General features: G+C 51.8%; 4 protein-coding genes across 4 annotated transcripts; 2 read left to right on the top strand and 2 right to left on the bottom strand.

The window, feature by feature from the left end:
* Positions 1-652: 652 nt before the first annotated feature.
* On the bottom strand, positions 653-3,313 carry PV06_02200 (uncharacterized protein). The gene is made up of 2 exons (XM_016402851.1): positions 2,877-3,313; positions 653-2,829 (listed from the first exon to the last, which is right to left on the bottom strand). The coding sequence occupies exons 1-2, from the start codon at positions 3,163-3,165 to the stop codon at positions 752-754; spliced, it is 2,367 nt and encodes a 788-aa protein (XP_016266748.1). The 5' UTR covers positions 3,166-3,313; the 3' UTR covers positions 653-751.
* A 255-nt stretch (positions 3,314-3,568) lies between these two features.
* On the top strand, positions 3,569-4,339 carry PV06_02199 (uncharacterized protein; the record flags this gene model as incomplete). Its single annotated transcript, XM_016402850.1, has 1 exon — positions 3,569-4,339. The coding sequence occupies one exon, from the start codon at positions 3,569-3,571 to the stop codon at positions 4,337-4,339; it is 771 nt and encodes a 256-aa protein (XP_016266747.1).
* A 452-nt stretch (positions 4,340-4,791) lies between these two features.
* On the top strand, positions 4,792-6,199 carry PV06_02198 (uncharacterized protein). The gene has a single exon (XM_016402849.1). The coding sequence runs from the start codon at positions 4,892-4,894 to the stop codon at positions 6,074-6,076; it is 1,185 nt and encodes a 394-aa protein (XP_016266746.1). The 5' UTR covers positions 4,792-4,891; the 3' UTR covers positions 6,077-6,199.
* Positions 6,123-9,611, bottom strand: PV06_02197 (uncharacterized protein). Its single transcript, XM_016402848.1, has 2 exons — positions 7,235-9,611; positions 6,123-7,181 (listed from the first exon to the last, which is right to left on the bottom strand). The coding sequence occupies exons 1-2, from the start codon at positions 9,374-9,376 to the stop codon at positions 6,303-6,305; spliced, it is 3,021 nt and encodes a 1,006-aa protein (XP_016266745.1). The 5' UTR covers positions 9,377-9,611; the 3' UTR covers positions 6,123-6,302.
* Positions 9,612-13,141: the final 3,530 nt, after the last annotated feature.

The raw sequence follows: 13,141 nt of genomic DNA, 5'->3' as shown, positions 1-13,141 counted from the left end.
AAGGCCCTTGATGGCCCTCGTCTATGATTTGCCACCGTCCGAGAGTTGCTATGAGACTCACAGGTAAGCTATCCCGAGCTTATCTAGTCCGAAAGGGCCCCCTCTCCTGCTAGCTTCAATCCCTGAAGTGTATACGAACAGTATGTGTTCAAACCTGAGGGAAACGGAGACAGAAATTCTGGGGAAATGGGTTGGCAAGTCATCCCGAGTCCAGGTTCGATGGCGGATGGAAAGTATGCCGACTTTTGCTTGTCTCCGCTGTAACCGACAAGTCTCCATCTTGGTATCTGAACCCTTGCCGTTGAGCCATAGATATTCAGGCGGGCATGTGTTCCGATAAATCAAACAGTGGATTTCGTGGTCCGTTCTCTTGTGGGACGACCTGATAAGGTTGGCCATGTTCATCTCGGCAAGGCTTCGATCACTACTGGAAACGTGAACCTTTTATCGCTTTCAGCTTCCGGGTTGCGCTCTACATACCATGATGCGAGCAGCGACCTGGGCTGGTTGAACATGGACAGGATTGGAACGGGCAGCTTTGCGGCAGGAAAGTGCTCCTCTAAAATCCGAGCACTGCAAAACTTGCCGACGGCATTGGAGAGACTGGTCTGCCAAAGACTAGTCACTGATCTGTCGATGATACGACTATGCGTGTACTTAAGCATGCGAGGTTCTGAGCAACAGTTCTCGGGTGTCGACTTATGACAGATAATAATCTCTGATATTATGGTACATATAGCAGGCAAGCGATTCAGGTGAGAACCAGGGTGACATCCCATTCGCGAACCACGTCCCACCAATTCGAGTTGCGTAGCCTTAGGTCCTGTCTTCGCCAGACCTCAGTCACGACTTGTTCGGCTATCTCGAGGTTTCGTCCGCCATATTGCCTTGCAAGACTCGACCACAAGCGTAGCTTGCCTCGGACCGAGTCTCGAATCGATTCCGAAGCGACCATGAACCATGGCCAAAGAAGGGCGGGTGCGTTGACTCCCGTTCGACCCTTGACTTCCTCCTGCTCGTTGAGATGATCGGCTGCACTCTCTACGTAGTGTTGAAGGACCATCCGGTTGATTGGCCTCACTCTGCGGAAGAACATGACAATGAGAGCATCATGCATTGCTTGGACTAGGTGCGACCCAACCTCAGGATCATAGGGGGTCAAGGGCGGTGTTGGAGATACCTCGTCATTCATAGGATGCCAATTACAGATTTGGTCTTCCAGGAGCTGGCAGCGGGTTCGTAAATTGCAATCACTCGGAGAACTGCCACTTGATATTTCTTCCTCGTCTTCCAGCTCCTTGGCCAGTGCTGAGGCACGAGATATGAGTGTCAGAAGAGACCGTGGTACACCATATATTTTGGCGAAAAGTTGATAATCGTCCTTGTGCTGCGCAAGTGAGTCTAGATCATTCCGTAGTGCCAACGGCCCGACAATGGCCGCAGCGTTGTTTAGTTCGTGACCGTCCTGTACAAGGTCGTCCCTTCCCTGCTCATTTCTCCCCAGCGTTTTGGACACATGCGTACTGCTGTAAATGATCTGCAGGTACGAGTAAATTTGATGCAATGCAGCAATCTTACTGGATTTGAACGATGAGCCATATGAACGGGCAACGAACATCTCGATCAGCTTGTTGGCTCGTTGAAGGTAGAAGTGAGCATTGTCAAGCTTTCCGCTCGTAACACTGATGGTGACCATGCTTAACAAACTCATCAGCAGCTCGCGATAGACTTCTTGGTCCTCGCAACTCTTCTGTTGGATCTGCAAACAAGCCTGTATCTGCGTCGTGGCCATGTTTTGAAATGTGGCTCCTTTTGTCAACCAATAGTTGGTCATTTCTCTCGGGTCACTTGGTGCGTTGGATCCAGATTCCCTTGCGGCGTCTTGAGAACGGCTCTCCAATTGTGTCGACCAAGGGATCTTCGAACCAAGATGATTGGCCGAAATAGATAGTAAAGCATAGAAGAGCGCCATCCGAGCGTTGTTCGTGCTTCCAAACACCAAGAGGTCCGCCATGGTACTCATGGCACAAGGGAAGTGAATGGTCCTCCAAGGTGACTGAGGATTCGGTAAGTGGCACATGAAGTTCACCACCTCAGTGGAGTAGTATTCCAATAGGAAACGGGCTTCAGATGGTATGCGCGAGATGTTTTCCAAGTTGGACAATGACCCTGGAATTCGACTCAAACTGGAGTGTCCACTCCAATGCGGATGGTCCGGGGTACCGGATGCCAACATTCCTTCAGCCCTCGTACGAGCCGCAGGTGGTGTCTGTCTGTCGTAGAACGGCGGTATGATGATATTCATGGCGGCTGCCGCTTGGGTCACATCGTTCAGTGCATAGTGCCGGTAGTCAGTGAAGCTTGGAAGGGGATGGGCTGGATTCTCTGAGCTTAGGTTAAGGAACTGGTCTGCCGCTATTGGACCAGAATTGTCGTTCAATCCATCAAGCCACGGCAGCGCGATATCGTCCAGACCCGCTAGCCAGGGCATAGCGGCCTCTTCAAGATCAACATTTGGACCGTTTCCGTTGTCGAGAAGAAACAATTCTCCCTGTACAAGTTCGGGCGAAGTTGGATTTTCCCCGCCAGCTGAGGATGTCGTGTCCACAGCTGAAGTACTGAAGCCACTGTCATCGATCATACTTTTTTGGGTGGAAGTGTCGAGACCAAAGACCCCAAAAGGGCCAATGTCTTGGGTAGATTGTGGATCATCGCAGAGGTTCTCAGCTAACGTGTCGATCATGTCGATTGCATGATCGATATTGCTGTCGTGGTCGCCGTGTAAGAAATTCCGCTGGACTTCGCAAATCATACTTGCTCGTTCGCGATCTAGGTTGAGTCAGAGAAGAATCAATGCCAAAGAGGTTCGGGCCTACCTGTGAATAAAGGCCGACGACGGATAGAGGGCTCGGATGGACTATTCTTGCGGCCTTTAGATGAACTTTGGCGTCGCTCTGACTTAGGCTTTGCTTCTTTTCTGCTTGGACAACCAGGCTCGTAGGCGAGCCAGGATAGCTTGACCCCGTAACCTTGACATTGAACGCCCAACGCTAGGCATCTTTTACAGGCTGGACGCGTATCGTCACATTTCAACTTGCGTTCACGACAGGTATAGCAACCTGTCAATGTCCTGGTACGCTGCCTCTCGGGTCTTGAAGGTGACATTTGAGTGGAGAGTCCCGGAAGCGATCATGCCGGCTGTGCTCGACTGGGCTAGGGAGGAAACTCGACCCGTAAAGACACACAAAATACTACATGACAGGCACCTACACAGTGAAGCGTCGGGTAAAGTGATTCTGGATGAAGATCATAGGAATGAACGTTGCGAAAGGCAAGAGAACGTGAGTGAGTATGGAATAGACAAGAACGAGAGATGGATTGAGACTAGTCTCGATTTCGTCACCAGCGACTCTTGGCATGGATTCGACTGCCACTTCTACATCGAGACTCTCTTCAGCACATCGGCGACTTCGCTTTCTCAAAGATCATTTCCGAGGACGCGCTTGAATGTTTGTCGCGAGTTTAGAGGACCTGTAGAGATCACTGGGTCATCTTCTCAGAGTAAAGGATGCCAGGCCGGCTTCAATATGCCTCGCCGTCAGACGTTCCAGCCCTTGTGGGAATCTTCGAAAGGGCTTTCGCAAGGGACCGCGCGACCAGGCTGAAAGCAGCCGGGCATCAGGAGCGTCCAAGCTACATTGGTTCCATGATTGAAGCGCCCCTTCGAGATTGGCTGGATCAGCCTCACCGCTGTCGAGTGCTCAAATTGGAGACGGAAGAGTCTCTGAAACCTCTTGGATGGATCTGCTGGGGCTTCTACGGCCTGACAGAATCCAAAGTGGGCTCGTTATGTGCCAGCGCTGAAACCTCTTCGATCGAATGTATACTACGTGCCCGGCCAGGTCAATACTCCCTATCAGCTCTTCCCGAAGACTGTCGGCCTGAGAGCAAAGATCCTGATCGGCCCGCCGACACTCCAAATCAGAGCGTCGCCGACCTCGAGGCGCTCTGCTCAGCCGATTCCAAGCAATGGATGTCGAGACTCATGCCAAAAGGTGGTAGAGGCATGTTTATTGCATCCATCTGTATTGACCCGGAACACCAAGGCCGCGGAATTGGTAGCGAACTCCTACAATGGGGAATTCGCCTGGCAGATTCCGAGCTGCTATCGATCTGGGTTCACTCGTCCGAAGATGGATGGAATCTGTTTGCTAGCAAGGGGTTTGAAGAGATTGGTAGGTTACAGCTTGACCTGGGAGAGTACACCAAGGATGACAGCCTGAATCTGTCAGATCCATATGTCTATCGCTACATGGTTCGAAGACCATTAAATAGCTGACCCGGCGAGCAAGGTCACCTAGTTCGAGTTCGAAAATTTATGTAGCAGTGTGGTTTTTCGTTCTCGAGCAATAGAAGTAGGTGGGCATAGAATGAGCTGATGGGTATTCTTCTCACCGCTGACCTTAGGACGAGAGTCATGCAGAATGATAGACGATAATAATAGTGTAGCGAGAGGTGTCGAATCTATCATAGAATTAGCTTGATATCCCGAAGTCTGGCTTAACGGTACCTCTAGATACGGGGATTAGTCCTCCCCAACGGTGCCTAAAGTGATGCATGCTCTCCACCGCCCATGACGCCTGGAACTTCGGGACATGCTACGCCGGAGCGAATAGGGAATCTTCCATTGTGCCCATACTCCATCCGTAAGCTACTCTCGCTGCCCTACCTTCAAAAAACCAACTATGAGCAATCCGCAACCTTCTCCATACCTCACCACGCCACACGTACGACGAAATACCACCTACGGAGGCCATTGTTCCAGGTTCTGGTACTAGATGACTGTGTCAAATCAATCTGATTCACGATCAAAATAGAACGAAATAGATCAATGCAATGTCTCGCACGACGACCACCGAGCATCAAAGCTCTTCTGAACATCAATATTAACAGCCTCCATGTCTGTCGCCATCAACGTCATCAATTCAGTACTTCCCGCCAACTACTTCAGCAACTGAGACAAGTCCCATTTCTACCATCGTGGACACAAGATGTCTTTGAAAGAGAAGCCTACATCCCTTCCACACCGGCTCGATTACCTCGTTCTGCTGAACACATCCCACCAGCATGTTTGAAATGGTTCATTCACGACAACGACCCTGACTTTGTATTGACGACGTCGACGTCGAAAGCGACAAGCCATGACGGTGGTACCGGTGTCGACGAAATCGTCCACCATCCAACGTCATCAGAACTCCGGACGTCGTTCTGGTCCGACTATGAATCCACCGTCGTCCCGCTGGAAATCACGTCCAAGAATGACCAAAAAGGCAGAGACGAAAACGAAGAGACTTTTGATCGAATCGAGGCTCCGTTGAAGGTTCTGTTGGCTCATCTCTCCCGTCCGACCAGTACAAAGTCCCAAACCCAACAACCAGACCATGATGGACGTTCAATGTCCATATACCTCGCCCAGTGTGACTTGACTTCCTTACCTCCATCTGTGGCCGGAGATATTCCAACACCTTTACCTTTGATCAACCCCAACGGGAGCAGTAGATCCAGTTCAAACTCCACCTCAAGTCGACCCTCTTCATCAACCCCCGGGAGAAGCCATGATCCCAAGAGGACCAGCAAAGGTATCATCAAAGGCGACATTTACGCCTCGTCACTCTGGCTAGGTCGCCCACCCACCTATACGCCACTACACCGCGACCCGAACCCGAACCTGTTTGTCCAACTCGCGGGTCGCAAAGTCATCCGCCTCCTCCCTCCCGAAGTGGGCGGCGCTCTCTTCGAAGACGTCCAACATGGGATCTCCCACTCACGGCGCCCCCACGTTCAAAGCTCGTCGTCGACCATAAGGGGGGAAGAGATGATGGTGGGACCGGAGAAAAGGGCGTTACACGACGCCATCTGGTCAGAAGGTAGTCAATACAGCGATATCATCCCTGCGTACGGACTCGAGACAGAGGTCAAAATGGGTGACGCTCTCTTCATTCCCAAGGGTTGGTGGCACAGCGTCAAGGGCATCGGTCAGGGGGTGACGGCGAGTGCAAATTGGTGGTTTCGATGAAAACAAATCCCCATCATTGTATTGTACTCGAACGGTGTATATATTTCATAATTCAACAGGTCCTTGGACTAGACTTTAGACCACATGTACATACTCCGTACTCATACTCCATACACCATGAATTCATTTCCTCTTCCAAGCTCCTGTGGGTATACTGGTGCCACTACATACTAGCCACAACTACCTTACTTTCCCATCTCATCGAATACTGAGTGACTCGTCTCCATCAACCATTCATATGCCCATTGCCATTGCCGTTCCCGTTTCCATTCCCGTTCCCATTCCCACTGGGCCCACTACCGCTGCCCCCACCTCCACCTAGGCCGTTGCCAAAGAAGAAACCGTCAAACAAATCATATTGCTGCCCATCACTCCAATCATGCTGAAAATCGAGGCCCATGCCGAATCCGAGATCCAACCCATTTGCGTCAAAGTCAAAGTCATCGGCACTCGGGCCTGTAGCATTGTTCAAAAAGTCCATCCCGGGTAAGGACGACATAAAGTCCGGGTTGTAAGTGTTCTGCATATAATATGGCTGTTGAGGATTTGGAGGTCGGCTCTGGTTGAAAAACGTGCTGCTGCCCGCATTGCTCTGCGCACCTACGATGCTGTTAACGTGGGAGCTGACGCTCGACGCGGGGGACATTTGTGGTTGCCGAGGTGACTGTGGTTGAGCCGGTGGTTGCATTGACTGCTGGAATGCTGTTTGCCTTTGGAGGCCCTGTAGTGGTTGAGGGAAGGATTGAGATGGGCGGATGCTGGGTTCGAGGTCTTCCGGGAAGAGTTCTCGGAGGTCCATATCGAATTTGGGCGGTGGCCGCTTTGCAGAGGGCTTTGGTGCAATGGGCGGGAGAGTGTACGAATCAATCTGCATGGGGACCGTAGCAGTCGTGGTTTGCATGCTCGATTGTCGCGAGAGCGATGGTTGAGAATCTTCACGCTCTGTCGAGAATCCAAAGCCTGGCGTGGACATACACATTTGTACAGTGGCTTTGCTCATGCGCTCGAATGCATCGCGGCATGCTTCTGCCGGTGGACATTTTTCCATAAGATCCCCAAGGACCGAAGTAGCTGCGAGGACTGTAAAGTCGAAATCATCAAGAGTCTGCAAGAAAGTCAGTCGGGCATGAACACACGCATATCGCTTTATGGTCGTACCAGTCGGGCTCTCACGGCCGGCGAATGCCAGACGGCGTACAAGAATGAAATGCCAGCCATGAAGAGGTGGTGAGTTGCGAGATAGGTGTAGTTGACGAGGCGCAGGCGATGAAGCTGTCGATAAAGCTTCAGCGTCTTCTGTCCCGCCTCGGCACATTTCAGAAACACGAGGTCCTCGTCTTCCTTTTCTTCAATCCTAACACTTGATGGGCTGGAAACGTCCTCTGTTGGGCTCAGCTCGTTCGCCAACGGTGCCGGGACACTAAGGCTTTGCCGATATAACATGATCACTGCTTGCCAGTAGTTCAGCTCTAAAAACTGAACCGAGAAGCCGACACCAGTGTCAGACATTTCGGGAGCAGACTCTTTCCACTCGTACAAGCGTTGGTCGATGTCGCGTCTCCATGATCGGAACGAGTCGAATCTATTCATAAAGGGCGAAGGGAGTTTGGTGTGCATGAATTGGTTTTGTCGGTTACTGCCATTGCGGCGCGCTTGTTGTGCCTGCTGATATTGTAGAACCTGAAGGATCTCCGACTGTAATAGCCGGAGGCGTAGATAGTGATGAGCCACTCGCTTGTAGGTGGGCTCATTCGGCATCCTTGGGTATGTGAACCCATTTGGCGTTATATACTTGTCGTCCAGCAATGAAGGAAATTCGGTGGTGACGACTTGATCGGTGATGCCAACCGGCCGGCCCACACATACACTAACTAGACGGTCAAATGTGTAGGTGCACCACCACAGGCGTCGGCGTAAATCACGAATCCACTCCCGCCGCCCCTTTTGTTTAGCATCTATCTGTCTGCTGGGTCTGGAGTCAATGGTATTGAATCCATTGCCCATGGCACTTTGCCCTTCGGCGCCTTCATCGAGAGCAGAGCCATCCTCGTAGTGCAGGCCTAGATCGACCGCCAACCTCATCGCCACGCCCACGATATACCACAGACCCGGGGCGACTGGTCTCAGGAGGGCAAATCCACAAAGTAGTAAGACGGCCTGAAGTTCTTCCAAGTCGCCATTCGAGCGTTCGGCTGAGTCTACAGACGAGCTGCCACTCAAAAAGCTTCCGAGGTTGACTATGGCTGAAGCATGGTATTCTTCTGGCTGAGCTTGCTGACTGCTCAACCTCGGTCTTTTCGACATATAGTCTCCTTGGTGTGAATTCGGTTGCTGGTCAGACGAACCCCAAATGATGCCGGCGCCAATGGCGAAGACGATGTTGAGTAGATAGAGTTCGCGGCTGGTTCGTCTTGACGGGTCGGTGGAGTACGTGCGGTCAAACAGGTCCATGAACTCGCCTCGGTGCAGTATAGGGATCTGAGGATTTGCGTGCTCGAAGTAGAGGTTGACAAGCTTGGCTCCTAGTTCTCTATCAGGGAAAGGGGCCTCTTTAATGGTGGGATTCGTTTGAAGGCCAAAGTAAGAGTCTCTCATGGAGCTACCTCCAGACGTGGCGACATTGTTCGGCACTGGACGACTAGGTCGTGTCCCAGTTCTTTCCGAATTGTTGCTTGATACTGAACTCTTGACAGCGGCCAGCACCACCCTGGCAAATGATATACCGGACGTCGAGCCCAAGTATCGTGCATCGGATGCGCCCTGAACTGACACCATTCCAATATTCGACACCAACTTGTTCAGATTTTCAGCATCATCTTGCTTCTTGTCCCATTCTTCTTGTTTGACTGCCTGCGGCGAGTCTTTGGAAGGGGACTGTGGCCCTAGCCATGATGCCTTTGTGCTGGCAGGCGACTGACCGACATCTCCGAGCTCTTTGGACTCCGCCCCATAGACCTCTCCAGCGTTGAACGATACGCCATTGGCCTTAAGCAGTTGCTCGAAGTACGCCAGGCGCGTCTCGAGGTAGTAGACATAGCTTCGAGGAATCTCCCGTTTTGTGATGGGGTCGTAGCCTACACAGCGAACGTGGGCTTTCTCGCAGGTGCTACAGGCGGGCAGGCGCTGGTCGCAGCGATTCTTGCGGACGCGACAGCGATTGCATGCAGAGACGTTTCTGAAGGCAGAAGTTGCCGACACCGAACTATGCGGAGGTGACTTGGTAAGCGCCAGGGAGGGCTCGTCGGCCTGATACGCTCGCTTGAGGCCTGCGCTCGGGGGAGAAGAGGCTGTCGAGGTCATGGATCAGACGATATTGACACTGACATCTTCTGCCAGTGTGTTACAAGCAGCGAGAGACGGCCGGGAGCGGGGCTTATTGCCTTTTGAAGATGCAAGTCAACATCCGAGTAATGGAACGACACTCATTTCTCACGGTCGGTTGATATCACGGCAGCGTTGGTGCGGCGCAGGGGTTTGGATTGAGTAGGAGTATGGTGTAACACCTAGATAGGTGGTGGTGGTGCAGGTACTGTAGTGGTGAGCCCAGAGACACTGCGCAGCCTTCTCGTCCCGTATCGCTGCACAAATACGCAGGCGCACGATGTAACTGGATGAAGACGATAACATGAGTGGCTGAATTACTGGCCCATGCGATAAGAGACGCTGAAGCGGCGAATCAAAGCACAAGCTTGACCTTTGCCAGCATCAGAAGGCCGAGGCTGCCGCTTTATCAAATTATCTTGGCAGAGGTACTCCAAACTCCACGCAGTCTTCAGTAACAACCAAAGTATCCGTCCGTGGTAGATCATTGAGAGAGGTCCTGATAAGGCGACGGGAGTATGAGACATAGGGATTGTCATGGTGAGGTGTATATCGACTAACATACTCAGTACCTCTTCAGGACAGTTCTCGGTGCAGCAACACAAAAACTTTCCGTCTGCGGATTAGGTAGGTACACCTTCGAGTCCCAGGCAGTATTAGGGGTGGGAGGTACCTGAAGTCGCAGGTACAGGTACCTATTTGGCAGGTAGCACTTACACCCCCACCTCGCAGATACTTCAACCGTATGCATCGAATCCCTCTACCAGTGTCCATTGTCCACACAGAGCATGGGTATCTTGAAACGAGCCTCGAACGAAACCTCACTCCTTGGACGAGTGTGTCAAACCCGTATCTCTCACATATCCCGCCCATGATCACCCGAGAGCAGACCACCTCAATATGGCGAGAGCCTGTATGAAAGTGCATGCGACATGGATCCATATTCCCGGTCATGCTTCACATCACAGACAACAAGAGCCATTTGGCCAGACATTCCAGGACTGTCACCAAAGTTTCTCTGGTCACTTTGACGACGGGAGTGTGCTACATCTCGACCGAGTCAACACTTGAATCTATCCCCCACCGATCAATGTATGGCTTCACCAAAAACACCACCACTAAGTAGACTTTGTTCTCATGGCGGGAAGGACATTTTGCCGTAGCGATGTGGGTGAAGAAGCTTCCAAGGTCGTGCCGTCGTAAGCTAGCTACCTAGGTAAGTCTCTGCCATGCTTGATCTGATGCTATCGCCACTAGCCATGCTTCTTACACGACGACTCACCCCTCTGGTTCCGAATAGCTATGGTGTGGCGCGTCTCGACAATCTCCAAGAAAGAAAATGAAGCGTAACATGCAAGGTCACAATACCCTTGCTTCCTGTGGCTGTCAACCGACCGTCAAGCTTTCAGCAAACTTCAAGACAGGGGGGTCAGAATTACGGCTAATAGACCCCACAACTGAAGGATGCCGCTGACCTGGATCGACGGAAATCGCGAAGGTAGCTGATATTCCGGAAATGCATCAAAAAGTTCGGCGAGAACCGAGTAGCAGGCATAGTACTCCACATGCTGGTTGAGACTGCTGATTGAGATAATTGTTGCAACGAACCACAGGTTTATCCGCAAATCCGCTCTGTGATGCTACTCCGTTTTGAAAGAGTAGGAGCTTCGTGATGTGAAGGAGAACATGGCCATGAACATCTCGCTATTTCCGAAGATGTGCATCAAGATTGTTGAGTCCAGCCTCGACGTACGCAGTCACAAAGCAGCTGCGAACGCCTACTTCAGATAGCATTACGACACAGGGACAGCGTCGTATCGAAAACGTGTCAATCGAGTATTCCTCTAATGTTGCTGTACTCGGGCTTATCGGTAGTATGGCTTTGCATCTGCGGCTGATCCTGCCTTGTAGGTGCTGAAGCTTATTCTGATCCTCGGTGACTGACAAGCATGATAGCCCCGGAGATACTTGGGCATGACAACCATGCTGAGCTGTGTGACATTGCCTGTGTTGCCAGGCCGAATTCAACTCTTGAACAAAGAACGGAAATTGCCGAGTTTAGTTGTTTCGGGAAGGTGTCTGTGGAAGTGGCGGTGTTGAACCTGCTCTCTGGCTTCTGGGCGTAGAGTTCCGCCCTGCTGCATTCTCCTGCTGTTGGCATCTGTTGAAGCTGAATATCTGGGCCGCTTGGGGTGGCCCATGTCAACAGGATAGACACTAAGCAGCCTACCTGGTCGGAGTCGCTTCCTGCATTGGCAACTCGCCCGTACCGTCCACTGGAAGATCAAATGAGGGCATCTCCAGTTTGAGATCGCTGGGCATCGTGTTGCCGGTCAACTTCATGCGTAGGCGGGCGTGTCTGACCAATCCGTTGTGACGCGTCAATAAAGGGTTTGAATTCATGTGAAGAGCAGGAACAGTCGCTTGCGGGCCCAGCAGCCTCAGCATCAATAGCCAGCGTTTACTCGCAAAAGGCAATTGTTACCCGTACCACGGTCGGAGGAATTGGCTGTCACTGCTACATCCATCTGGTGCATGATACAGACGCTCACAGCCACGGCTCTCACAGAGCCTTCAATCTTCCTTCTCATGACACAGCACACCGACATTGCTGGACAAGCAAATAGATGTCATCATAGTTACATTTCATGCAAACGTTTTCCCCGCTCATACAGAACGATTTCCGAATATACTGGGAGAATCTCGGATGGCAATGGTGCAGACAATGGTGCACGCAGCGCAGGGATAGCTGTCAATCTTACGAATCTGCAACCTAATCTGACCGCTCCTTCGATCGGTACAAGGTCTTTTCGAACACGTCAGGAGGGAACCCGTGGGCATCAGCTAAGGAGTTGGTGACAGGCGCTAGCCAGGGGGCAGAGTTCCGTGTGTGCGTAATGGTGCCCAACTTACGCCCTCTCTTTACGTTGATTTGACACCATGGCCATTGCGGCTAATGCTGGTGATCACGTTGTCCGGGGTCGAGGGAATGAAAGAAGAAAAACTTGTCGCAGATACAGTAGAGGGGTTGTAAAATGCGGGTTGACGCCTGCAAGGCAGCTTGAGCTGTGGGCGACCGGAGAAACACCATGGCTGCTGTGTAACATGTAGATGCGAAGCTAAACGGGTTACTGACGTGGCTTTGCTTTTGAGGCCCAAATGTCAGCTGCCCACAGATAGAACGGACGTGGTGCGACTTGTGTTGATATTTGGGCATCACCACTACTCGCGATGCGAGTCGTCAATCCATGGCAGCATGTTATCCCGCATGCTCTACGACGACAACATGCATACGTGCCGGAGAGGCCAACCACAACACGATAGACCTTTTTAGCTGCAGGGCATGCAAACAAGGCGCAAATGCAGATGGATGGACCTACCACGGACGATGGTCAGGAGCGGAAATGAGAATCTCCAGTCTGCTCACACCGCATTCGAAGCATCGACGACCGAGAAAAACATGCTGAACGATCTGCACCACAGGAGCAGTGCGAGATCGTGTTGCGGCTTGTTTGAAGGAGACAACACACACAGCAGAGCGATAATAACGGGTGGTGGTTATTCCAAGGTGACGGCCGCGGTGCATCGCGTCTCTTTCTATCACAGAGGCGAAGAGTGCTGGTCACCGCCTGAATCCGACATGGCACGATCCAGGCGTCAAGCCGGCGGAGAAAGCTCCAACGCCTGACGTCTGCGATGAGACTCGGCAATCTCTGCCCATTCAGCTGGGAAAGATGAAGCGCA

This window comes from Exophiala oligosperma (genome assembly GCF_000835515.1).
Source record: "Exophiala oligosperma strain CBS 72588 unplaced genomic scaffold supercont1.2, whole genome shotgun sequence".
NCBI classification, from domain to species: domain Eukaryota; kingdom Fungi; phylum Ascomycota; class Eurotiomycetes; order Chaetothyriales; family Herpotrichiellaceae; genus Exophiala; species Exophiala oligosperma.
Note: the sequence above shows the minus strand (reverse complement) of the source record. Positions and strands in the feature narration are given on the sequence as shown.